General features: G+C 39.8%; 3 protein-coding genes across 4 annotated transcripts; 2 read left to right on the forward strand and 1 right to left on the reverse strand.

Annotated features, from left to right (window-relative positions):
• The first annotated feature begins 2,025 nt into the window (after nt 1-2,025).
• Nucleotides 2,026-13,192, forward strand: LOC124066770 (zinc finger protein 654-like). The gene is made up of 12 exons (XM_046403532.1): nt 2,026-2,198; nt 3,114-3,259; nt 3,986-4,067; nt 4,262-4,397; nt 4,795-4,997; nt 5,412-5,548; nt 5,725-5,866; nt 6,175-6,459; nt 6,556-7,803; nt 8,128-8,915; nt 9,269-10,428; nt 10,534-13,192. The coding sequence occupies exons 1-12, from the start codon at nt 2,073-2,075 to the stop codon at nt 10,536-10,538; spliced, it is 4,458 nt and encodes a 1,485-aa protein (XP_046259488.1). The 5' UTR covers nt 2,026-2,072; the 3' UTR covers nt 10,539-13,192.
• A 1,380-nt stretch (nt 13,193-14,572) lies between these two features.
• On the reverse strand, nt 14,573-22,615 carry zgc:152951 (uncharacterized protein LOC569013 homolog). Its single transcript, XM_046403534.1, has 11 exons — nt 22,431-22,615; nt 20,870-21,109; nt 20,659-20,776; nt 19,713-19,865; nt 19,364-19,558; nt 18,148-18,221; nt 17,785-17,982; nt 17,017-17,154; nt 16,826-16,915; nt 16,352-16,495; nt 14,573-15,879 (listed from the first exon to the last, which is right to left on the reverse strand). Exons 2-11 carry the CDS (start codon nt 21,107-21,109, stop codon nt 15,751-15,753), a joined length of 1,479 nt encoding a protein of 492 aa, XP_046259490.1. The 5' UTR covers nt 22,431-22,615; the 3' UTR covers nt 14,573-15,750.
• Nucleotides 22,616-23,057: 442 nt separating this feature from the next.
• Nucleotides 23,058-25,517, forward strand: c11h3orf38 (chromosome 11 C3orf38 homolog). 2 transcript variants are annotated; one of them, XM_046403536.1, is made up of 4 exons: nt 23,058-23,197; nt 23,576-23,751; nt 24,253-24,476; nt 24,803-25,517. In XM_046403536.1, exons 2-4 carry the CDS (start codon nt 23,581-23,583, stop codon nt 25,164-25,166), a joined length of 759 nt encoding a protein of 252 aa, XP_046259492.1. In that variant the 5' UTR covers nt 23,058-23,197; nt 23,576-23,580; the 3' UTR covers nt 25,167-25,517. The 2 variants fall into 2 exon arrangements, with proteins under 2 accessions (XP_046259492.1, XP_046259491.1); XM_046403535.1 differs by lacking the exon at nt 23,058-23,197 and adding an exon at nt 23,205-23,386 and having other exon boundaries at nt 24,803-25,515.
• Nucleotides 25,518-25,723: the final 206 nt, after the last annotated feature.

Below are 25,723 nucleotides of genomic sequence, written 5' to 3' on the forward strand. Positions count from 1 at the left end.
CTTACTTAGACATACATGTTGTTGTCATCTACTTCTGCTTCACCTGTTGGTTCTGAACTTCACTTGGAAGGTGGTATGACTGGTAGTTCAAGCTCCTTCATCTCATGCAGGAAAGACATACAACCCGTGGGCAGCTCTAGCAGCGAGACAGACAACTGGGACTTCCTAGTTAGAATTCCTGCCAGCCATTTTCACTGGAATGATTAGAGATATCAATGCCAGGAGTAGATTCTGGATCTCAGCAGTATAGTTTACACCTGTTTTGACTCTGCATCACCCATTATGGCTGAAACTTAAGTGACTGCTTAACTTAAGCAATTTGTTTCTAAAATGTTCACAGAATATTAAGTATGAAAGGTATAGGTTAGAGTTTATCCCCATAAACACAGGCTTGTGATATGCATTCACAAACCCTCTGAGCCGACATCTGTTCAGAAATCTGTCTCCGTACAGTAGCACACAAACAATTGCAGCAGTATGTGTGTATGCACACTCACCAGGGAATACCAGTGCAGGCATTTCACAAGCAAGGCAAAGTCTTTCCTCTTTCTCCAACATGGTAAGGAGAACAGCATGCTTCTGGCTGACTGGCTCTAAAAGAACTGTTTATGTTCTCAGGGGTACAGAAATGCTTCCTTGCCTAGAAGAAGCGACAAGGTACACAGGAAATTCACATCCTTTTCCAATGAGTCAGTCATGTACAGCAATTTAATAGGCATTTTCAATTTAGAATAAAAGCCACTCTTTGGAGTAGGCCTTGAAAATAAAAGCCAAGAGGTAATTCTGACATTTTATAATAGCACAGGTTTGCATAATAAAATTAACAATGGCTGCTTTAATTTCAGAGTCCTGGTACTGAGATAAAGTCGCTGTCACAATGTTATGGTTTACTTGGACACTTGCAGAGAACTGAGCCACTGTTGGTGTTATTAGAAATAACTCTGTTTTATGTACACATATTGTTATTCTTTCCCAATGGATATATGTTAACCTTATTTTCCTATTTAGGTAGTAGAGCTTAAAGGCTTTTTTGGTTTTGTATTATTTTTTCTCCCCCTCTTTTTTTTTTTTTTTTTTAAAAAAGAAAACTTTCCTCTTCTTTCTGCCCTTTTCCCTTCTAAAACCATGTGTTCCTTATCTCACTCAACACTCTGGCCCCAAGTGATGTGCATATCCAAATATGGGGATAGACAATCCAAAGGTCAGATTTTTTGTATCTTATCCTACGCAACCAATTAAATTTTTTTCATACCTTGCAACCTGTAGGAATATATTGATCATTTCAGGCTATGAAACAACATGATCTTCATCTTCTGTGTATACTTTGTTCAAATTTCACCTCAGTTGCTGTACATTTTCAAATTGACCATATAATTATGTTCTTTATAGTTATTACACACTGAGCCTCAAAAGACTCAAAATGCCTTTTTGTAAATTTTATGTCCTTTGTATCAATGGCAATGCTCATCTGTTCAAAGTGAAATTACTTTGACAGGAAGATAATTTGTTAGGTGACTAGGTCAACTCTGAAGTTTGAACTGCCATCCCTATAAACAAAGGTGAACAAAAATGGGCAGAAAGGTCTAGTCTACTCATTCTTGTAGCCCTTTGTGTAGTAATTATAAATACATTACATACACATAAATACAACACATAAATACATTTTTAAATAAATACACATACACTTTTTTCTTGAGAACTCTGATCAGACATGAGATAAAGATTATATTTCCACCTCAAGTCATTAACATCATCATTTCATGTCCACCTCCTCCACGGGGGCCAGCAGGGTAAGTTATATTTTCTTGATGTGATTCACTCATTAGGTCCGTTTGTCAGATCCTTTTATTTTAATCAAACAATTTTAAGATTTAAGATGAAGTGATGAACTGTTGATGAACTGGTGAACTGTTTATTGTACAATGTGAATGATTAAAAAAACTTTATTAGTACGTTTGTAATTACGTGGTTGCCAGGTTGGTACTGTTTTGTTGCGGGGCACATTCGTGTGGTTAGTAGGATGCTGCTATACAAACCCGGCAACCGACTATGCGCTGGATACAGCAGGCAGTATGGCGGACAGCGAAAGTGATTTGGAAACAGACGGGCTTGATTTAGCTCTGGACACATTGTTTCAAAGACACTGCAGCGATGAGTCGTCATTGAGGAGCAAAAGCTATTGCTCTGAATTTTGTGAGGTATGCTAGACTCAATTTGTAGACAGTCTATCTAGTCGGTGTTTGTTTATTGCTAAAGCTACTAGGATCGCTTGCTAATGGTAGCCCTCAGATTAGCTCTGTTTATGCAGTTGTTTAGCTAAGACTATAGCATAGCATTTCAGAAACACAACACAAGTGGTTAGCAAAATGTAGACGGATAAATACTGTGACTTTGCGTAGCTAGCGTCGTGGCGTAACTGTGTTTTCGTAATATCTGCCATTTGATGATGCTTGGTTAGCTTTATGGCTAGTCAGTTCAGCTAAGCTAACTATATGAGGTTTACAGAGGTCTTGGAGCGAGCTGTGTTTCGCCAAACTGTTATTAATAACGCTATGAACACGCCTCGTGGCCTCTTCTCAAATGTCAGTATTTAATATGAAACACCAGCTTAGATAAACACATAAAGGTGTTAGTATGGTTGCCAATGGAAAACTTGCCTGCAGTCATATGTCTGCAGTACCGCGTATTAAGTACTAAAGACTTGACTTTAAGCCATAAGAGCATGAATCTAGTGAATCTACCCCTTTTTAAATTATGCATTTGTCTAATTTCAGACTTGTTTATAATGCACTTATTACATCTTACTTACTGCACTATCAGGAGTCATCCTTTTGGAGATGTCTCCAAACCTCTGTATTATAGTAACTTGACTTAATGCAGTTAAAGTTCCCTGTGAGATTGAAGACAGTTAATATCTACAGATTTCTCTCATGTACCAGTACCCCACTATACTTAGAAGTAACATCTATGACATGCTTAAACACAGTGAAACAGTGTCTGAATCTAGTAATCTGAAGTAATGAGTGAAAGCATATATGTTTTGTTTGGTTGTAAGGATCTGAAAAAGGATCTGAAATTCCCAAGTGCGTAATGTTTTTGTGGTGTTCCTGCAGTTGGTTGAGGAGTACACAGGACACTGGCAAGTTCCTCTCCCTCAACTGAAGGTGCTGTGGACTGCACTGAGCAGTTTCACCAAAGCCACTGCTGCCTTCCCTGATGACTGTCAGCATGTCCACTATGTTCTCAGCAGTCTGGCCTTGTAAGTAGTTTGTTATTTGAAAATTAAATATTTCTTGTTGTTCAGCAGCCATGCTGTATGCTTATTTCAGTAACTGTTACCAGAAAGCATCATGCATGAACTAACTGTTACCATTAGGAGCCATATGTGACCCTCTGTCTAAAAACTGTATCTTGTAATGCTGGTGTTTTTAATTATTATCATTTTGACTGGAATAGAAAATGCATTTAAGTATCTTGTTGGCTGAAATCCCAGCTAAAATTGTATTGCAGTCACACAGTATATATTTTACTACAGTACTTGAGAGAAAATGAAAAATCTAATGTTGTAGATGAATTCACATCTGTTAGCATCATTGTATTTACTTTGTATGTAATCTCAATGCACAAATATTTAATTCAATTTCTATTTTAGCATGTACCTTGTGAGGTAGTTTGTTGATGTTCCAGTAGACAAATAAACCAGAGGATAGTTTCCTGAGTTTTCCTGAGGAATTCTTAGCCTCCACCCTGAATATGCTCAGTATAATACTAAATCACATACCATAGTGAACATGGCTTGTTTGCTTGATCAAAGAAATGAAGGAGTTTAAAAGCTGATATGGGATTTACTTGAATCAGCTATGTAGTGGCACAGCAATATGGTCACTATCTGTTCCTGTAAATGACAGCAATAAACAGTAACATGTATGAATGTCTTATTTCCTGCCAGATTTGGTAAATTAATGTTCCTTAAATTGTTTTGCAGGAGCTTCTTTGAACTGATGCTGTTTTTCAGTAAAGAAGAATTTGTGGAAAAGCCTTTAAAAGACATCCTTGATTCCTTTCAGGTGACAACAGCTAACCCACTGTCGTAATTCTAAGTTTTCACACAACACACTTTCATAAGACCCAGCAGCTGTACCTGCCTTTACTTAGTTGTGAGTGTTGAGTAAAAGTTACCAGCATGTAGCGGAAACAGCTACAGCACAGGTGGTCTTAACTCAGTGTTTTGAGAATGAACAATTTTTATCACTCTTTGCAGGAGTGCCACTCTCAGCTCCTGCGGCACAGGAACATCTACCTTCAGCATGTGAAGCAGATCATCAAAGCAGGTGGCCCGTGGGAGAATCCAGTGCTGCAAGGAATCCTGAAAGAGGCAGACTTGCCACAGAAAGAGGGTAGGCTGATGACCATATTTATCAGCCGATATGGCACACACACAGAGTACACTGCACTGGGGGAGTGTGAGAGGTTGTGTTGTAGCCTCTCCTTGAGTCTCGTTCCCAGGCTGTCAAATACACATACATTGATGGCTCAGTTCAAGACAGTGCTGGACAATTTAGGACAAGATTACATCTATCTTCTTTTATATAAATTCTGACTTTTGGACTTTGGAATTTGATATATCTGGACCACATGAGTTGGAAATCAAGTCAGTGTCAAATTTTTATTCCACTAACATCAGTGTTACTCTGTGTGATGTTACTCAACACTACATTTGTCATTTCTAATAAAGAGCTAGCTTATGTAAATACCTCCATGTCATACTAACACATCTGATTCCCTCCCATCCAGTTGAGGAGTACTTAAGCTCGGAATTGCCAGTATTCTTTGAGCTCCGGGTCCGATACCTGCAGGCCTGTGAACGAATGCAAGAGGCCAAGGCCCTGGCTAAAAGCTGCCTGGAGAACTGCGAGGCTGGAAAGCATCTGTATTTCCACCAGGCCTACTTGACCTGCCTCTACAAGGCCTCACTGCATGAACACCTTCACAAGGAGGTAAGAGACAATGAGTGGCAAAGTGGAAAGTCTGAAGGGTGCAAGGCGTTGTGGGACTGTATAGATGAATTTTGGGCCCCATATGACAGAGATGGGTTATTGGTGGAAAGGATAATACTTTATAACAAGAAACAGAAATATTTACAACAGTGAAAGTATAGAAATCAAACAGTAATAATTTAGTAAGTGATGAAAATCAATTCATTGTTATGCTGCTATATTAAATGATCATGAATGGACTGTAATGATGAGCAGCTATTGGAGTCATTCTTTTATTTCTGGTATCATTTGTTGATTGTAATGCAAATTTTTGTATTTAGTGTGTGTGTGTTTGTGTTTTTTTTTTTGTTTTTTTTTTTGTTTTTTTTTTTAAATCTTCTTTTAATCTGTGCTTCTGCATATCTTCTTGATCAGATGGCAGAAATAGATGGCCGTGATGCAGTGGAGATCATATGCAACACGGAGAGTGTTGAAAAAGATGAGCTTCTGCTGTCGCTGTGTAAAGCTTTCCTCACCCAGCAGCTACACAATGGAGACATGTACTACATCTGGTAAGAATGACTTTCAGACATGTATCCCACCAATTTATTCTCCTCAGTTGTCGCAATTGATGTTACTCTCAGATTCAGTAAATTAACCTAGTGTTTGCTCAGTATGTGTATGATTACTTAACATGCTGTTTAACTAATCTAGATGTTTTTGACTTATCATATGCTGCCTCCTGCAGGGACCTGGTGTTCATCTGGAGCAGGTTGCATCTCAGGGCCCACCCCTCCAGCCAAGGCTTCTTGGCTGAGTGCTTGCAGTTGGCCTCCTCTGCTACTAACGTCAGAGCCATCTTCCCCTTCATCAAACTGGTCACTACAGAGGTACGACTTGACATCATAGCATCATCTCATTCCAAATTGTGTTTCTCAGAACAAACAGTAGTTAGCAAAATGTTCTGCACACAGTTAGAAGCTTACATCTGGAAACTACATCATTTCTATCTGACAAGGGTCTTATAATGTTTGCTCCTCATTTGGTTCTAAACTGCGAGTGACTTGTTAAGGACAAAGATGAAACAAAAATTTGCTAAATATATCGTTACCTTATGTTACACGAATGAAACAGTGCAGTGAAACAGTGCAGAAAATTTTGTCTTGATTTAATCACTAGTGTGTTTGTTTTTGGACAGCTGGGGAGTGAAGGAGTCCATGTCTGCGTGGAGCTTTGTGCCAGGGCCTTGCAGCTGTGTGACATGCAAGCTGACATTGTGACCCGGTCCCTGGTCTGCAAGACCATCGCCTTCCTCCTGCCTCATGACCTGGAGATCTGTCGTGCATGTTCCCTGCTGGTGTTCTGTCAGGAACGCAGCCTTGAAGCTTACCGAACTGTCTGCTTGCTTTACATGCATCCTGACCAGGAGCCGCATCCCCACAACAGCCCTGTCCGAACCAGCGTTCGCTTCCATATTCTGCAGGTTGGAGGGATGGAAGATGGGAATATACTATATGCTATAATGATATATTAGCATTGTGATTTGTGCTGAACATTTTTGTAAATTTTTGTTTTCCAGATGCTCAAGGAGCGCCTGTGTTTTGACCCTGAGTTTTGGAACCTTTTGACCCTCAGAACCCATTGTTTGGAGTTGATGAGTGACAAGGTTGTGAAGGCTGCTGTTCTCAATGAAATGAAGGAGGAAGAGGAGAAGGAGTACAGTGAAGAGCTGTTAATAAATAACTGTGTAAATAACTCATGCACTCAAGGTTTCAATTCCTGCCAGTGCACTGAAGCTGAAATTGTGCACAAAGATCTTCCAGAAGAGCCTAATATGGATGGAAAGACAGAAAAGTGTGTTGTCCCATCAGATGACGCTCTTCTGAAGACGAGAAAATGGAGGAGAGTGTTGCGAAGGAGAAAGAAATCTAAGTCTGATGATGAGACGGAACTTGATGATGATCCAGAGATCAAATACAATCTCAAATCCACCTCTTTAGGCAATAAGCCTGTGTATTCACTAAGACGCAATCACAGTAACATGGAAAATTCTTCTGTAAAACTCCCTAGAAACCGCAAGAGAGAATACTTGTCTAGATGTGTGAAGAGCCAAATTTTTAAAAGGAAAGGTAAAAAGAAAAGATGGCTGCAGGGTCTGCCGAGGCTGGAGCAGGTGCAGATAGTTAAAGAGAAGAAGAAGATCAAAGTTAAAGGAATGAAACGGGGAAGGAAGCCTTTAGTGAAATTGGAACTCTCGTACCCTGATAATGAAATATCTCTTACAGAGGAGAAGTCTGGTTTTGTGGAGATAGCTGACATGGAGGTTGAAAAGTCAGATACGCCTCATCTGGAGAATGAAGATAAACAAGAGAGTGAACAGGTAGAGAATCAGGTTGATCAGATGGTAACTGACATAAAGGACAAAAAGCCACATATGCCTCACCTAGAGAATGATCTTAAACAAGACAGTGAACAGATGGAGCACCGTCTTGAGAAGGAAAATGAACTTGAGGAACTTAGCGACATGGTCTGTGGAAGCAGTGCTGTTGCACAAACAAAAGAGGAACCTCAAACACAGTTTGGTTCCAAGCTTTGTGAAGGTCCTCCGAGTGAACCTCAAGCTGCTGTTCCAGCTGTTGACGGTGATCCTGAGCTTGATGGTCCACCTTTAGACTTATTCAGTTGTCCAGTAGAACAGTTACACAGCTACTGTCTTAGATTCAAAAAGCCTGACAGTGAGAAACCGGAACTTCCTGCATGCCCAGCATCAGATGAGCTTAATGGTGATACCCAACCCACAGAGGAAACTGAAATGTCAAACACAGAGGTCAGTTCTTTTTCTGTAATTACCATGCCAGACATTTCATAACACAGGTTTATACGTACAGGGCACACGTATTCCAATCAAATTTACGTTAATCTTGTTTTGTTTACTGTGTAATGCACTTGCAGCATTTTGATTTGGCCAAATTATACTGAGTACTGTGTTTACATAAACAGTGTTTGAGAGGAATATTTACTTAATTCAGTCATGCACTGACACCACATTTCAGTCAGGAAAACAGAAAGATATGCAGAGATTTACGTGCTTTTATTGGGAAATATTATGTGATATTCTGCTCACTTTTTTCTGGTGAACCCTTTTCTCCAGGTAATAGCCAAAAGAACATGGCGGGACAGAGCTCTCCGTACTCAACAATATGCTCATTTGATGCACCACTGTAGCATCTGCCGCAAGGACTATAAAGGCTTGAACGTTATGAGGCATGCTCTGTCACACCTGAAGTGTGGGAAACTAAGATGTATACTCTGTGGAAAACGCTTTAAGCAGCTTTCTTTTGCCAAAAAGCATATTCTAGACCACATTGATAAAATGGGCAAGCTGAACCCCCCTGATAAGGAGCCATGCACTGTGGATATGCCAGCTGCTAATGGAAAAGTAGATAATGTGGAAAATCAGAGCCAGCCTCAGGATGAAAACAGTACTTCCATTTCCAATGAGAAAACTCCTAATCAGAAATCTGGAAGCAAAAGGAAACAGTCAAACCTCAAGAGAGAAAATCGAATCATCAGGAACCTCCGCACCCTCATCAAAAAGACATCTGTGCTTCACAACAAGTGCAAGAACCCTGATGCAAATATATTCCAGCATCTAGACTTCAAGGATGAGCAAGTAGTCATTCAAGATGGCATGGTGATAGTGAGAGACCCCTCTGTGAAGGAGCAACAGGGAGAAGGAGAGGAGGAGACGCCAGCAAGAGAGAATGGTCATGGTGTGGACATCACATATCACTTGTGCCCTTCAGAGTCCTGTGATAGAGTATTCTTGAGGATCAGCAGCACACTAACAAAGCATGCCATTAAATGCCATGTTAAAGAAGATAAGGTGTTGGAAAAAACTTTTGTTTGGGCTAAACACAAGTGCACTCTGTGCCTCAGGTAAGAGGCATCACAGCCTGATATAGTGTATACAGATATAATGTACTTATGCTATATAGTACATTTTGTACTATATAGTGTGTTAAAGTGACCATCTTCACATGATTATCTGCTGTTACTTTGAAAGTCTTTGATTGTGCACATGTAGACTTAAAGGTGGAAAATTGGATGACTTTTACATCTCAGCATCCATTCTGTTAATTCCAGTAGAGCTGGTCATATTGAATGGCCAAATGTGAAACCATTGTTTCAGATTTCACCATTTTTTGTGTGTGTGTGTTCGGTCTTGCAAAAGATTGTCAATTATGTTGTAAGGAGAACTTATTGTGCTGACTGTGCTTTTCCTCCAACAGGCAGATACAGTTTCTCCAGCACTATAAGGACCACATGAAGCTCCACGATACTCCTCTCCAGCACTTCTGTTACCATTTGGAGTGTAACAAACGGTTCATGACACTGCAGGAACTAAAGGACCATGTCAATACCCACCAGCCCTTCAGACCTCAGTGTCCTTTCACAGACTGTGAGAAGCTTTTCTCTAACCTTCAGGGTCTCTATGACCATGAATGGAGACACTACGTCCCAGCGCCTCAAAGAGACGAACTAGAGTTGAGGCAGAGCAGGCAGAAAAAGCAAAATGCTGAAGCTCCATGGAAGCAGAAAATGAAGATTGAGGAGATATGGCTACAGAGTAAAAAGGGGCAGAAGGAGACTCCTCCCCTTGATCACGTAGGGGCCTGTAATCTTGAGGATTTCAACAAAACCAAAACTGAAGCTCAACCTTGTGAAACAAATGATCACTATAAGGCCTCTAATGTCGAGGATTTCAATGATCTCAAAATGAAAACTGAAGACCAGTCTTGTAAACTAAATGTACCAGAGTGTGGTCAAGACCTGTCTCAGTCTCCTAATTGTTCAGAGGAAACGGTCAAGCATGAGTCCACTGATGAAAGCAAAGCCACCGTCAATGGATATGTGGATGACACAAGAAACCAAGTGCCGGAGGGAAAGTTTTCCACTCCCCATACTGACGCTGCTGCAGCAGCTTCAAGTAAGAGCCGTCGAAAACGGGCCCCCGTTGTGTATGACCCCTTGAATGTCCGAGACCTTGAGGATTTGTCCACTTTGTCTGAAGGAGTTCAGAAGACACTGGGGGAGCCACATATCACTGAACACAAAACTTTCCAACCAGAAGACCCCTCTTATGCGACATTTGTCAAGGCTCCATTCATCCGGCCGCCACCCTCCACCTACCTGGATGAGTCTGTGCTCTCAATGCGCAAGAGAAGGTCCGTGGATGAGGCTGCACCAAAGAAAAATTTTTACTGGAGCATTAAGAAAAAGGATCCTGTGCCGGAAAAGGATCAGCAGGCAAAAAATGAGGCCCCTGAGCAGAAGACCAGGTCTCGCTGTGACAAGTGTCTGTCCTCCTTCAGCAGCTTGGAAGAATTACGGAAACACCAAGCCCTTAACACCTGCTCTGCGCTCTTTGGCTTTGATTCTGACGATGAAAGTAAGTCAGCTTGATTCACTGTTTATAAAGTGTTAATTTTATCAAGCCATTTTGTATAAATATTTCTTAATCAAATTGAACCACTTGTTTTTCTTTCTTTTTTAGGTTAGTTATAAGTGGATGAGAGCTGTAACTGGAGTGACCATTGTACTCTGCCATGTGGCTCAGGGCAAGGATTCAACGTAAAGAAAACACTGGAACTTTTTGTTAACACTCAGATACAGCACTTTTTAGTTTGTGGATACCAGTATGTGAAAATGGTAAAATGGTTAATTGGAGGAGTTTTGTCTCTTAATTCATAGAACCTTTTTGAAGCAATAATTTTGACAACTAAACCTTGATAGCAACACATTATATTCCTCCAAACATCATCAGTGTGACCTATTGTCAAGTAGGCAAAACACAAACAAATTTGTAAGTGACACTAAAAAATGCCTGGTATCTCAGAAGCCAAATGTGGCCCAGGACAACACAAGTGAAAATGCTATGAGAAAGATACTGCTCATACATGTATTTGCATTTTTAAAATGTTATTATTGAAGCAACTACACTAAAACTACATTTTAACCAGTGCTGAATACAAAGCATTGGGGAAAACCAGACTTGTTCCTTTTGGCAAGTGCATCCCCATTAGAACTTGGTAGAGCTACAAAAATGAATATCTTGTCTAGAAGTAAGTCTTTACATGGTGAAATATTTTATTATTGGTTGTCTTTCCGATTGACCTGTCTTTCAGGTTGATGTCCATTTGTATGGACTTGAGCCCTTCTGGATCACTCAATATACTGATCCCAGGCACTTGAGTCGGTATCACCAGAACCGACTGGTGAAACACAACTCCAAAGTGGTCTTGGGTCATGTAAGTCCGAGTCTTCACAATTAAGGGTGCAGGCAATATCCCTATTATTATAAAACACTAAACAACAAACAAGAACGTTTGCTTCCAACGTAACACCTAAAGATATTAGCTACATGTTAGATTATTGTGTGGTGTCATGTCTTTGGGATAAATTCAGTTAATAGGGGTATTAAACAAACGGGATGTAATGTAACATTACTGCTGACAACCCATGTAAATTCAAACTTTAAATTGTGCCATTCATTGTCCTTAAAACCTATTCCATTCATTTTAAGTAGTTGTTAGCCAGAAACTGTTACACCAAATATCATAAATTATGTGGACTAGCAGTGGTTGCTACCTTATTCGTCATCAGGGGACTCAGGGATCTGACAGAGTCGGGTTAGAAAAAATTCCTGCGTGACCAATCCGGATCAGTTGGACGAGGCTGTAACCGACTGACCCGAGTGAATGCGTGGGACTTGCAGCTCCAAACAGACTCGGATCCACAGGACTCATTACTTTAACCAAGAGCGAACGTAAAATCTCGGTAACAGTCACAGGTCCTGTGGTTCAGTTCCTGATAATGAATAAAGTAGCAGCTACAGCTAGTCTGTGTAATTTATGCTATTTGTTACTAATAACCACGTAGAATGAATGGAGTAGATTATAAAGAGGTTATGAATGGCCCAATTTATAATTTTGTATTTATATGGATTGTTAGCAGCACATGCAGCTAAGGACTCAACAGATCTGGGTTAATGAAGAGGGGGATTTGTGAAACTCAGCTTATTTTTAGAATCCGAGTGACTCAGGACTCGACCACGTCTATTTGCGTTATATACTGACTCCTTTAACGGTCTGGCATTCACATTATTATTGGACTAGTTGAATTTAAATTATTTTAAGCATTATTTCTTTAAAGCAAACATTAAGGACAAATAAAAAGTCCCACAACTCATTTTTTTATGGACAGTGCTCTAATTTGGATCTAATTTGCTCACCTGGCAGCACTTGATGGCAGAGGTTGTCTCATACTCTAAGGGCCTTCTTGCACATCTGGCTCCCTCACCTGTGGTGATCAAAATGATGCCAGAAACATTGCATCATGAATGGTTTCAGCTCATGTGAAACTCCTTCTCTATTTTGTCCTGCCTCTATGGATTTTACATGCAGTATACCTTGAGCAGTGTTTGCAGTTGTATGAATTACTGTGGAAAAATCATGCTAATTAATGTGAAGATGAGCTCAGCATGTGTTGCCCTCTCATTTTATCATTGTAGTCTTCCAAATGAACGTTAAACCACTCTAAGCTTTTGGTCTTTGTAGCGAGAATGTATAAAAAGTCTAACTAGATAGATATGTGGTGGTTGTGTCCTCTCCACATGTCCGTGCTGTTAATTTATGTTTTTTTTCTGCAGAATTTGTGTGGGTAAGCAGGATTGGGTTTTCTGGTCATGGTATGACAACTGGAATCAACTCATTCATGCTGTTTCCAAAATGTCTGAAACTTTGTGAATCTGCCTTTATACTGTCACACTATTATTCTGTACAGTATATGAATTATTCACAATTTCATTAGTGCCAAGACTTAATCACAGTGTTAGACTTTATGTAAAGATAAACATTAAAATCAGTAATACAAGACCAGTTTGGTCTGAATCTAAAATTTTCAAAAGGTTTCAAGTTTAACACCTTGACCACAATATATTTGATTAAGTAGAATATTCTGCGTTGGCTGTTCGTTATGTATATACTTTTGAAATGGTTGATCCGTTTAATATCTTTTTAATGTAATGTTTTTATGGGACTGTGCACTTAAACCTGCTTATTTATATGTAAAAATGTTGATAGACTGGATTTGTAAAGCAATGACTCCCCATCTATTTTTCATAAAGAAAGTGATTAAATTTGTTTGAAAACAGACCAAACAAACTCTTGCGTTGTTGTTTTGCAATAGTCAATCACATGCATGAATAACCAGTTTGGTTTTTTTCCCCTTTAGGGTCATCTGATTTAACGCAGATTATGTTAACATGCAATGAGTTAATACAGTTAAGAGACAAAAGATAGACTCATTTTATATTTTATTTTGTAGTTCTGCATTGCATAATTTACTATTCATAAACATATTGCTTTGCTGTTAAGCCCAGTAAAGAGGAAAATAGACTGATTATATTACAATTTTGTATTTTAAAAAAATTTTTGCATCACATTTTCCTGATACAGAAGGTTAGAAGGACAGGGATCATCAATATAATAAATAAAACCCTTTTGTTTGTTTTAGCTCACAAAGAGTTGTTGCTTGACTCTCAGCTTCTCAATACTCGACTTAAAAGTAGTAAAGCCAAGGGTGCATTTGTCACTGAAACCCTGTATTAGCTTAAAATGCGCAGCCTATTGTTAAGACTGCGTGATGTGCATTTTAGTTGACGGTTTAATGATGGCTGGCTGTTCTGATATTAGGGTCTAAATTACACTTAATTTGTCTAATTGGGGATTAAGTACTGAGGTCCAACTAATTATTATGGCTAAGCTTACAGATTCACAAAACAGTGACGGAGAGGTGATCCTGCTATAGGCTAGCATTCACGATTGGAGAGTTTCCATTGTCTCATGCCGCAAACGCATTCCAGTTTTAGTACATGCTAACTTAACCATATGCTTTGGTGCTGCTTATCACTTAAAGAAAAAGAAACTTACAGCTATAGTAATGTGCATGTCACAATGTCTTTGCAAAGTAATATGGAATGTGCAGAAAGAGTTGGAATTGTTATGACTCCCCAAATGCAACACAATGCACTGAACAACTTAATATGGTTTTCACTCACATTTTCCTTTCACCTGAGATTAGAAAATCCTTGAATTGACCGCCACCTAAAGACAGCCACCTAATCAGACTTTCTTCGACATCACACACACACACCTTGTAGTCATATATAGTAAAGTTAAATCTTTTAAGGCTAGATAAAAAAGGAAAAACAATGAAGTTGAATTTCTAAGTTGGAAAAAAAACAAAACAAAGGGATGCTGTACAGTTTTGTAGGCCTGCATAGACACTCAACACACCAAAATCTGCAAACTAATAAAGACTTAAACTGCTACATTTAACTGTATTCAAGACTACTGATTGGGGTTAGGGAAACATTTTAAAGACTGAGATTTCTTTTCACTTACACCAGATACCCTGAAGCCATATAAACACAGCCTATTATACTCATATGGGTCGACAATGAACATTACTCTTTGTGATAAAAGAAGCACAAGTATGTCTCAACAGCATTCAAATAATAAACATGCAAAGTGTCAGAATGCATCCCGAATGGGTGTACTTTTAATCAAGTAAGTCTCAATATTACAATATCTTTTACTAAATAACTGTGCCAGAAACACAGCAGTAGCACTTTTCTGATTTAAAATGGAAGACCTGGATCAAAAAGAGAGAGGAGTGATCAGCAATGTCGATTCAAATGAAGATAAAAGAAGGAAAATATCACAAGGGGTTAGAACTTTATGCTTAAACCAGACATGCAAAAGTCTGAGCTCTGCATCTGCAACTGCAAGGATGTTATCCACAAAGAAGGACATCAGCAGAAACAGTCTCCCTCATAGCCCCTGTGCCACCCTACAGTTCTGCTATTTTAGTATTTGATATACAGAGTGTACAATGATGCACTAATATTCCATTACCAGTAAATGTTAAAACTGTACTGTAACTCTGTAGATTAAAAATGGTGCTGAAATGATGGAGCAGCTTTGTGAAGGGTTAGGGTAACCTTAACCCATCTGCAGAATTCGCTGAACATGAAAGAGTATGACTGTAAGTTCCAAGGGTTTTGATATGGCTTGTCAAGGCAGTGTTTTTGAAACAGCCATCTGCTCTGATTAAATGCTCCACATAAATAGCCCAACGAGTGCTGTACTGAACAGAGAAGACAGTGATAATCTATGACTCCTGAGTTGCTGACACGGTGTTTGAAAAATCAAGAATGGTGGAGGCCATGTTGGTGATTCTGTGTCTTACCGTACAGAATGCTTTTGGTTGGCTTTCTCTGTGATTAATATAATTCTTAAGTAATTTAGGAAATGTATGTTAAATTTTCAGGCTTTGACATTTTACATAAGACATTAATAACAGAAAGCAACAATCATAACAAGCTTCCTATTACTCATGCTGCTGCAGTTTCTGTGTGCAAATAGATTTTTAAAATAGGTTCTCTGTTATTACTTAAAAACAATAAAACTCAAATGTACAACTCAACATGCAGTACATAACTTCCAAACAGGGTGTGTGTGATTACAATAAAGCTAACTTAAGCCCACAAGTATGACTCTAAGGTAGAGTGCAACCCCCACCACCGCTTGGGTTTACAGTTTGTTTTGCATAAAGACATTTGCATGGCTGAGGACCAGTGGACTGCATTTGGCAAGCACATCATTGCCAACCATCTGGTTTTTAAGCAGAAAGTGGACTGAGTGCATGCTCAGTGCGCACTGTTGGTGCTCCAGTCGTATGGGAGGAAGCTGACTTTGGTCTTCCCAGCAGAAAGGACACCCTGCAGGCTGGTCTTCTTCGGGGAGTCGCCCATGTGCTCCAACACCCACTTCAGCAGCTACAAGAGAGACAAGGTGGGAGAGAAAACACAAAGTGAGGTCCATGGTTGGTTTAAAACTTTGATTGGGAGGATATCAATATTTTTTATAGCACCATTTCTTTTCACCAGTGTACATCTATTTTAACTATGGACTGTGGCATTGAGACTTGATGGCAACTTCTGCTGTATTACTTGTACTTTAACAAACCTGACTGTCTCTTATGTCTGTGAACAGGACGCAAGCTGAGTAAAACAAGATAAACTGAACAATTAAAGTTCGTAATATTTGCTCTTATGATGTGATGAGAAAAAATGAGTCATTCCATAAATGAATTTATGACCAATTCTACTTTGTCCTCAAACAGGAGAGCAGTAATCAACGACCACATTTCAGGCCACAGGCATCATTAGCAACACAGTAAGCATCACTGACAGAACGTAAACTCATTGTTTCTATAATACACATAATGCAGTTGGGAGTCAAAACTACCTTCTCATCAGTTCCTCCGAAGTCGACTTTGTACCACTTGAATATCTGACTGAGTCGCACTTCTCTTTTCCCAGAATCCACCACACAGCCGTCGTCGTTCTCCAGGAAGGCCTCAGCCGCCGTGCGGAGCTGGCTGTCAATGTCCTGATAGATCAGAATTGATTTCAGATCATTCAAGCTCCTAGTATTTACCAGATACGTTTTACAATGAATGCAGAAACCCAACCATAAAATCCCATTACTAATTAATTACATTTACATTTCCTCTTCATAACTGACCAGTTCATCATCATATTTGTTATTGTGGTCAACATTCAATAGCTTGATCAATGAAAGACCATTACATAGCTGAGACACAATGAAAGCAAGACAGCAGTACTGTCACATACAACACAAGTAGATACAAAACATGCATATGGACTACTGATCAGAAATCCAGCCAAATTTATGGAAGTACTTTTGAAATCTGCTCACCTGTGGGGTATATGTTTTAATTGGTGGGCAGCCCTTTGCACCACAATTCAAGGCAAAGTGAATGAGGGGCTCAGCATCTGGGAGGGCCACCTAGTGGACAACATGGAAAATGACATTCAACATTACAACAGTTATTGCATATAAAACATTGAATCAATGAAACGTTCAGCTGCGACAGGATGTTGGAATACCTGAAGTCGTGGGTCCGTTTTGGAGAAAGGCTTCAGAAGCTGTGAGATACCTTTTCTGTTTCCTCTCAGAACACCATTCTCAATGTCCTGTAATGTAAACACTTCTCCTCCAATCAGATAGCTCACATAGTTGAAGAACTGCAAAATGGGACAGAAACAAATATTTTTAATTTCACTTAAGCTCATCCTCTATACAGACGATATATTTAATACTCAAGTGCAATTCACACACAGACAGATGGATAAACAGCATTACAGATAAATGAACAATATGTATTGTGTTTTTAGTGAGTGAACTGTCCCTATAAGCATGTGAATCGATTTAAAAATTAAGACTATCTTGAAGTGGAGACCCTTTTGCTCACTGGATAACATTACCATTCATGCCATTCATACATTCATACATTGTGCATAACTAATAGAATTTAATCTTTGTATTTCAGGCTGGATGTAAAATATTGTTTGCTATAAGTTGTGTAAATCAACACAAAAAGTGCCCTTCCTCAACTGGAATACAAAAATATCAGCTAAGCCTTACTGTTTTCTTTACATATTGTTTATTTCCAAACAAGCTTAATGATTTCTTTGAAAGACACATTTTCTAATACTGCACAGCAGTTACACATAAAGGAAACAGGAAATGCTGTTGATAGGCTTTTGTGTTGCAGAAACGCCTGTAATGAAACTCTGTATACTGTGGTAATGAGCAGGGTTATAGTGGTTCTGGGAAACACTGAAGCGCCTTTAAGTGCAGCTGTGTGAACCTACTCTGTATCTCTGCCACATGTTGGTGGGGGCCCCGAGGCGCAGGTACCCATGGATGACCAAGGCATTGTAGATGTTAATGAAGAAGGCCAGTTTCTCCTCCCGGCTCAGCGAAAGCAGCTCCACTCTCTGCAGCTGAATGGCTAGCTCAGTGTAACGTTCAAAGGCAGGGCTCACTGACATGCCTTTGTAGTCCACGGACTGTGGGAGTGCAGACAACACATACAGTTCATGCACTACATCTGTGTGACCTGTTTTGCCATTTGGTGTAGCCATACTTGCATATAGTAAGGTCATGTTAAAAACAACCAAACATACAGATGAATACACTCAACATCAGAAGCTACAAGTCCACAAGAAGTTTACCTTGCCATCGGCGGAGAGATGCTCAGAGAACAATTTCAGAATCATCTCTCGTAAAAGCAAAGAGAGCTCAGCAGCTGGAAGGGAGAGAAAGAGGGAGAGACAGAGATGGTTCATGTTTGACAAATCCAATAGAATTTTCTGATGAGATGAATCAAACCAGTATCTGAATGGAACACAACAACTGCAGTCCCAGAATCCTGGCCAAACTATTGGACAGCTTAGAAACATAATCCACATTTAGTTGTGTGTAAAATCAATACAGCTCATAGCTGGACTTGACAATCAGGGAGCTCTTACTGGCCATTTTAAAATAATCAGTAAGTGTACATTTAACGTAGCTGTGAACTGACCCATGGAAAACATAAAATAAAACTGCATGAAAATCATGTTGACCTTGAACTTGCACAAACAAGATTATGATCAAGAAAAATCACTTGTGAGAAAGAGCATTGCAGATGAATTCAAGAGAGAAACTGCCAAGCACGACAACACTTAGAAAAGCAGTGATTATAATCACCTCCGTGCTGTACAGCACAGATCACCTTGTTAGTTAGCTTTTAGAGGTGTGCAACATTCAGTTGTATACATACAATACAGAGCCAGGCAAGTATGTCTTACTGCTACCACGACCATCACAGAACAAAAGACTTTTGGGAAATAAATCTGCCAAGAAAAGACACAGCAGAAAAGCAGAACATGGTTTTGAAAAGGGGCTTCAATTATAGATTTTAAGATTTTTCTTCAGTTCCTATCAGAATTTACTATAATATTCCTTAGCAATATTCAGTATTATCAAACATAAATCACATTTTTTGACCAACATAACATCAAAATCAGTTTATTAGTTTTGTTTTTCTTAAGCTATCAACTTATCCTTCATCCACGTGTGAAATTTGCTTTAGCTCGGCAAAAAGGTAGTAAGTGGTCAAAATGCTCAAGGTCAGACTGCATCGTAGCCATCACAAAGGAGGTGGAAGTTGCTGATGAAATTAAATGTGTTTTTTGTTGTGAGAGGCCACTGGGAGATATCTCACCTCAGTTCCTATCATCACAAAGCTTAGTGACCTAATAAACAAATCCAAATGAACCCAAAAGCATCATAAACCAAGCCAGCACCAAAGAAAGGACAGGGGTTAGAGAGCAGAGCAGTAGAGGACAGCGCAAACTTGGGATGCCATGTGTTTATGCCCCAAAGCCTGGTCCAGTCATGACCTACCCTTGATGGGACTGCAGGCTGCTGTCTGTCCTGCGTTGAGGGCTGAATGAGGGTCATCCTCCATCAGCCTGTACAGTGTGTCCATGGTGTCTTTCCCTTCTCCAAAAGTGCCATCCTGCTTCCCACAGCCATGTACACTGACCATGTACTTCTTCTGCAACAACGCTTGGCCAGTGTTACAGGCCTCAGCCCTGGCTGGCACACACGTGGCCACAGTCAAGGGTTGGCAGATCTGGATTTGACTATTCTTTGTATGAATCACGGAACTCTGAGATACTTTAGCAAGTTTCCACACTGTTTTGATAACTTCTACAAAATCAAACAGACACAGGTCTACAGCCTTACTTACCCATGCCCTTCTCTTTCTGCAGCCAGTCAACCAGTTGATCACCTGTGAAGCTCTTTTTGTATACTTTCAGGCCCCTCCTATGACTGCCAATCACACTGGCATGTTTGAGGTCCTCTACCAGGCCCGCCAACTCATCTCTCTCACACACAAACTCTGCGAGGGCAGGAAAATGCCAAGCCACACATGTACATTGTGCAAACACAAAAAATACACATGTTCACACACACATACTATGCATAAAATACATATAGACAATTTAACTATTCAATATGGCATGTCAATCAGAAATAAGTCTTTAAAGACTCCTGAAATATAAAAGAAAACCAAATTTTTACTAGTTAGCCATACAGAATCCAGCAGACAAGATGGAGCACAAATAGCTAATGTGCCTTCCCAAACTAACCTTCAAATAAAAATTTGGTTAGATACAAATATGGTGCTAACTTGTTGCTAACTAACTAGTGATTATACTGTTACCGTTACATTAACGCAAACGACTTTGTTTACACTGTAGGGAAATTAAAAATCACATATAATGAGATACAGTGAGGCAGCCTACTGCTGCTGGGTTCAACTAAAGTATCAAGTATCATCCTGTATTAACTGTCAGGAGATGAGCATCACCATGTCCGTGGCTACACTACTTGGAAACTTCAATCCTGACTATAGCTCATCAGAGTGGTGGAGTCAGAGTCATCTGTGTGGTTCTTTTCACCGTTTGACAACCAATTTCTGAGCAGACCAAACAAACCTGAAACTGACCTCGTTCACAAATAATCCAACCCAAAGACAGATATAAGTAAGGTAAATTGTGCATTACAGACAGGTTAACACACGAAGGACTGCAGGATCACGTCTTCTGAAGCACATTTCTCATCTTGTGTGGAGGCAACAAAGTGATCTGGAAAAAGCAAAAAACTTTTTGCTGCACCAATAAATCCCTCACCTCCATCGCTCTCTCCAGCCGTGTCCTTTGACTGATTGTCTTCTGGCAGTGGGGGAGCATCTGCTGGAAGAGGCTCTTCCTTGACCAGTTTCACCAACCTCTGAAGCTCCTCAGGAGGCTGAGGATACATACATGTTTAAAAACCACAGTAACAATAATAGATGCAGTCAGGATTTTTTGACACTGTTCAAAAGCTTCCACTCCCTCTCACCAATTTCTGTAGGTCATCGTTGCCTCCAACATGAATGCTGTTGAAGAAGATCTGAGGGACTGTGCTGCGTCCTGTCAGCTCCTTCACCCTGGCTCTTAGCTCTGGATGTCTCCCCACATCCACGTCATATACTGGTAATCCCAAACGCCCTAGGGTAGCCTTAGCCTGCACACAGTGCGGGCAACCCTGGATGGAGTACACTGTTACCCGGCCCATAGGACTGCTCTCAAACTCCCCCATCTGCAACGATGGAAAGATAAAAGAGCAAAGAATCCAGAGAAAACTGGCTGAGCTCCATGCTTTTACAGCAATGTTCTATTTTACATGTGTACACATTTACGAAAAACAAAAAAAAAAAACACGAAGAATACTGGATCCAGTCTTTGGCCTGAAAGAAGGCTTTAAAGGCATAACATGCAGTAATTGTCAGTTTCTGTTTGCAAACACACCATTAAGCAATTCTGGAGAAAGACAGTTGATCACTGAGTCTCACTACCAGGTTGTCAAACTGCCACCAACCAAAAACGTCAGTATTTGGCAGCCTGAGCATGTCAATCAACAATCAGTTATCTTCCTTCAGAATCAGTGACACCCAGAAATGAAAATAAGAAAGTATAGGCAGAATATATAGGCAGAGGGCCTTTATCTTGGCCTTTTTGGGTTGGGGGGGGGTCACAGTTGTTCTTCAGGTGTATGCATGTAGATATGTACGTACATTTTGTGCATAGATATGGGATTAGTTTGCGCAAATACAGACATGTGAAAACATTTCTATTTTTCTACATTTGGAGAACAGATTTGACAGTTTTAATGGAGGACCTGTTTTCGAAACCTGTTTTTTGGTTTTGACATAGGAGATGACTTAAGCAATTTCCTGCCAACAACACACACTTGTGTTGAAAGCAGGCCAGTGTGATGTGTATTTCAAGAATGTGAAATGTAGCAACTTATGTAGCATTAATCAGACAATGACTCAGTTCCTCATTCATTCTGATACAACTTAAGGCCGACAGTCAGTCAGTATTGGGGTTATCAACAGTTCCTTGTTCAACCTGACAAATTTAGTGTGCGGGTCAAGGTCCAAGGTTTTGTCCTGATTTCTAAACAGTCCTGCCCACTTCGTGTAGTTAGTGTCATTACATGACGAACGGGAAAGTAGGACCTCATGATTCGCGTATGAATATTTCTCGGGCAGTGACATTAACAGAAAAATATACTATAAATAATAATTTCTTCCAAACTTGTTTTCTTTTCTTTTTTTCGGACATGAGTCTTTAACGGGTGTAAACCTTTACCAACAAGCAAGGCTATTTAAATTTAAGTCTTTTATGGAGTTCAGGATGAGGCTATTTATATGTGTATACTTGTTTTAATAACTGTAACGTTACAGCTGTATGACCAACTAAACTACCATGAATGATTAAATCATTACATAACTGAGTAACTCCGTTTTACGCTGGCTATAGCATTAACCGCATACTGGCTAGCAAAATTATGAAATGGCGATAACAAGGTAATATAGATAACGTTAAGTTAGCAAATGACAACAACGATACGTTACCTTTCAGTGACTTCAAATCTCACAGCTGATCCCCTTAGTCCTGGAAATTAAAACATATTAGTAAAACTGAATGTCATGTGTAACGTCAGCTGAAAGGTCACTTGTCTTGCAGGTAAAAGACGCACGGACAGCACATCATCACTGCGCCGGTTAGCCCATATTAGCTGCGTTAGTTGAGCTAGCTATTTTGTTTTATGATACCTTGAAGTGCTCCTCGTAAACTACAATTTCTTGTGTTGACGTACAGTCATAATGCTTATAATGTCCCAAAATGATTTAAAACACACGTTATGAAAAATAAATGCACTCTGCATTACATTGTGTTGTTGTTTGGCTTTTAAATAAAGATCTTATTTTATAATTTCATTCTACAATATAAAAACTTTTGAAAATCGAACACATTCATTATGTACATCGTGATATGATGTAGGCTACAAGAACGAAAAATCCATGTTATGTACCCTCCCCCCATATTGATATAAAAATAAAAATTGAAAAAAAAGTGTTACTCTACGACAAGCAACCACGCACCACATTTTAAAATACTAAAACTAATACTAAATGTATTCATCATTATAACCAAGCTTACGGCCTTGCTTTTTAGCAGGCAGAAGAAAGTAACGAGATAAAACTGAATAGTTGGGTTGTTCGTGCGTATCTGGACGTCTCAGCTTGAGACAACGACAATTCCAATAGATATGAAGGCAACAACGATACCGCAGCAACGGCACTTTGCACGGAACGTTTCCTGACTGACACTTATTCCGGTACGGACAATTTTCTAGTAGGACACGAATGGCGGAAGAATTTTTGTTTTGAGCTGTCGAAGATGTCAGGGCTTTCAGAAACAGAACGTGATGGATGTACAAAGTTACTTAAGTCAATGTCAAAAGACGACTTACTCTCTCTTAGCGACACGGTCACGAATAAGCTGATAGTTGTAGAAAATGTTAAAGGTATGGTTCCAGTCTTTGGTACATGTTGGAATTTGGCTAGGTTAGCGTTAATGTCAGTTACATTCGGCTTTCTTATATGCCGAGAGACGTAACAAAAAGACAAACACAAATGCTGTAAGTTAAAATAGTTACGATTTAATAGTAAAACCATCAAATTGTCTTGACCCTTATCTTCATTTATTTATATAGAGGCTATGGAAACCATTCTCTCCTTCACTAAAAATGCTGAGGAGCTTTTGAGAAGAAGGAAAGTTCACCGCGACCTCATATTCAAGTACCTGGCGAAAGAGGGTGTGGCGATGCCCCCCAACAGCGAGAAACACCAGCTGGTGAAAAGGACGCTTACGCTTTGGTCGCCTGGAAAGGTGGGGACAGGAGTTTAGGTCTGCATCCGTGATATGTTGACACGGTTGAACCTATGGCGGCATTGTTACGCTTTCACGGTGATAAATAACTCACCAATATATAGACAGTGACACCAGAGACAAGGAAATAGTATTAACATGAAATAGAGGCTATGCTGACACAACTTGAAGGCTGCTTGGGGTTTTAGTATGGTTAGCTGACAACCTTTTGACGGAGGCTTTGTCTCTTCAATGAAACGTTGTACTTGCAAGTTCCAGGACTTTATCTTTCTACTTTCCATAAAGTGATTATTTCAATAGATCTGAAGACTTCATTTTAGCCATTGATGTAAAAAGGATAGTTTACAGTAGAGTATCAGCTGGGGTGCACTGTTATCTTTCTACAAAGGTTAATTTTTAGTGTTTAACAGCATGTGTTATTGGAACACGTACGCTGACAAGTACTCTTGGTATAATTTTCCAGTTTATTTGAGAATCTCAATAATGTGTCCTTCTTTTCAGGCTGTGGTTGACAAAAGACAAGAGATGGATGAAACCAGACAGAGACCACCCACAAAGACGGACACAGAGGCTGAGATGGGCTTTGACCCACTGGTCCTTGGCCAGCAGTTTTGCCAATGGTTCTTCCAACTCTTAAACAGTCAGAACCCCTCGCTGGGCCAGCAACCTCAGGACTGGGGACCACAACACTTCTGGCCTGATGTAAAGCTATACCTCCTCTCCAGGTAATGATGCCAATAACTGTAATTGAATTGAGTTATATTTTCAGATCAATTACAGCTGAAGTAAAAACTGTATTTTCTGACTTTGGTGAATGAAGGAAAACACAGTGCCATAAATGAGTGCACTTCCCTGTGTATCCCAGGGACTCAGATGTGCTGAAAGTAGCACATGGAATGCACTTATTGTCTCATTTTCATGGCAATAAAAACTTGACCATATGATAACATAGTTAAATAACGTGTTGAATAGCATCTAAATAGTTACAGTTAACTTGGGGGGTGGGTCTTAAACCAGGCTGTGATGACAGAGTTGGGTCGCTCTTTCTCAGAGCTGGCAGCGAACAGAAAGAAGAGTTCATTGGAGCAGAACTGGTCAACCTGCGTCTACTGGCCCTGACCAGGGAAGAACATCTTTTCCTCAGTCCCAACCTGGAACCTCATGGCCTCAAGGTCCTGGTCTCCGCCCATGGCCTGGTACTTGTTGCTGTAGCTGGGACAATTCACAGGGAAGCAGGCTGTCTGGGTGTCTTTGAGCAAATATTTGGCCTCATACGCTCACCATTGGAGAACAACAGCTGGAAGATCAAGTTTATCAACCTCAAGATCAGAGGACAGGATGCTTTGGCCGGGACAGAGGTGGCAGCACCTGCCTTGACTTGCAATGCCACTGAATTGCAGCTTCTTTGCAGTTGATGACACACTCACTTTTACATTATTCACCCAGCAAAGGTTAGACTGCGTATGCTCTCTCTCATCTAACTTACCCAAACATGTTTACCCTGGCAGTTGTTTTCAGAGATTTACTGGCACAAATCTCTCTCCTAGCCTAACTTTAAAAATCATGTCAGGATATAGAGGGAGGTGGACACTGTTGTATCTAAATCTACTTACATCATGTGATGTAACATAAAAACTTGACAAAACTTGAGAAAAAGTTCCCCTAAACTGCACTGCTACTTGTTGTGGAAACATTTAGCTTCAAATATACAGTACCTTGATGCAAAGCAGTTTTTTTCTTTTTGGGGGGGATGGGGGTGGGGTGTTGTGCCTTATTTAAGATAGCTTTGTAAATGCAGACACAGAAGTGTTTTTGTAAATATGTATTATATCAAATATAAAGATTGTATTAACACTCGTGTACCTTTGTGCTCTATTTTGATAAGTAGACTGCTACTTATAAACACAAGAAATATTGGCTTCATTTGATAATACAGAGTCAGTTTAAATTGATTTTGAACATAATCAAAGAT

This window comes from Scatophagus argus, chromosome 11, assembly GCF_020382885.2.
Source record: "Scatophagus argus isolate fScaArg1 chromosome 11, fScaArg1.pri, whole genome shotgun sequence".
Classification (NCBI taxonomy): Eukaryota; Metazoa; Chordata; class Actinopteri; family Scatophagidae; genus Scatophagus; species Scatophagus argus.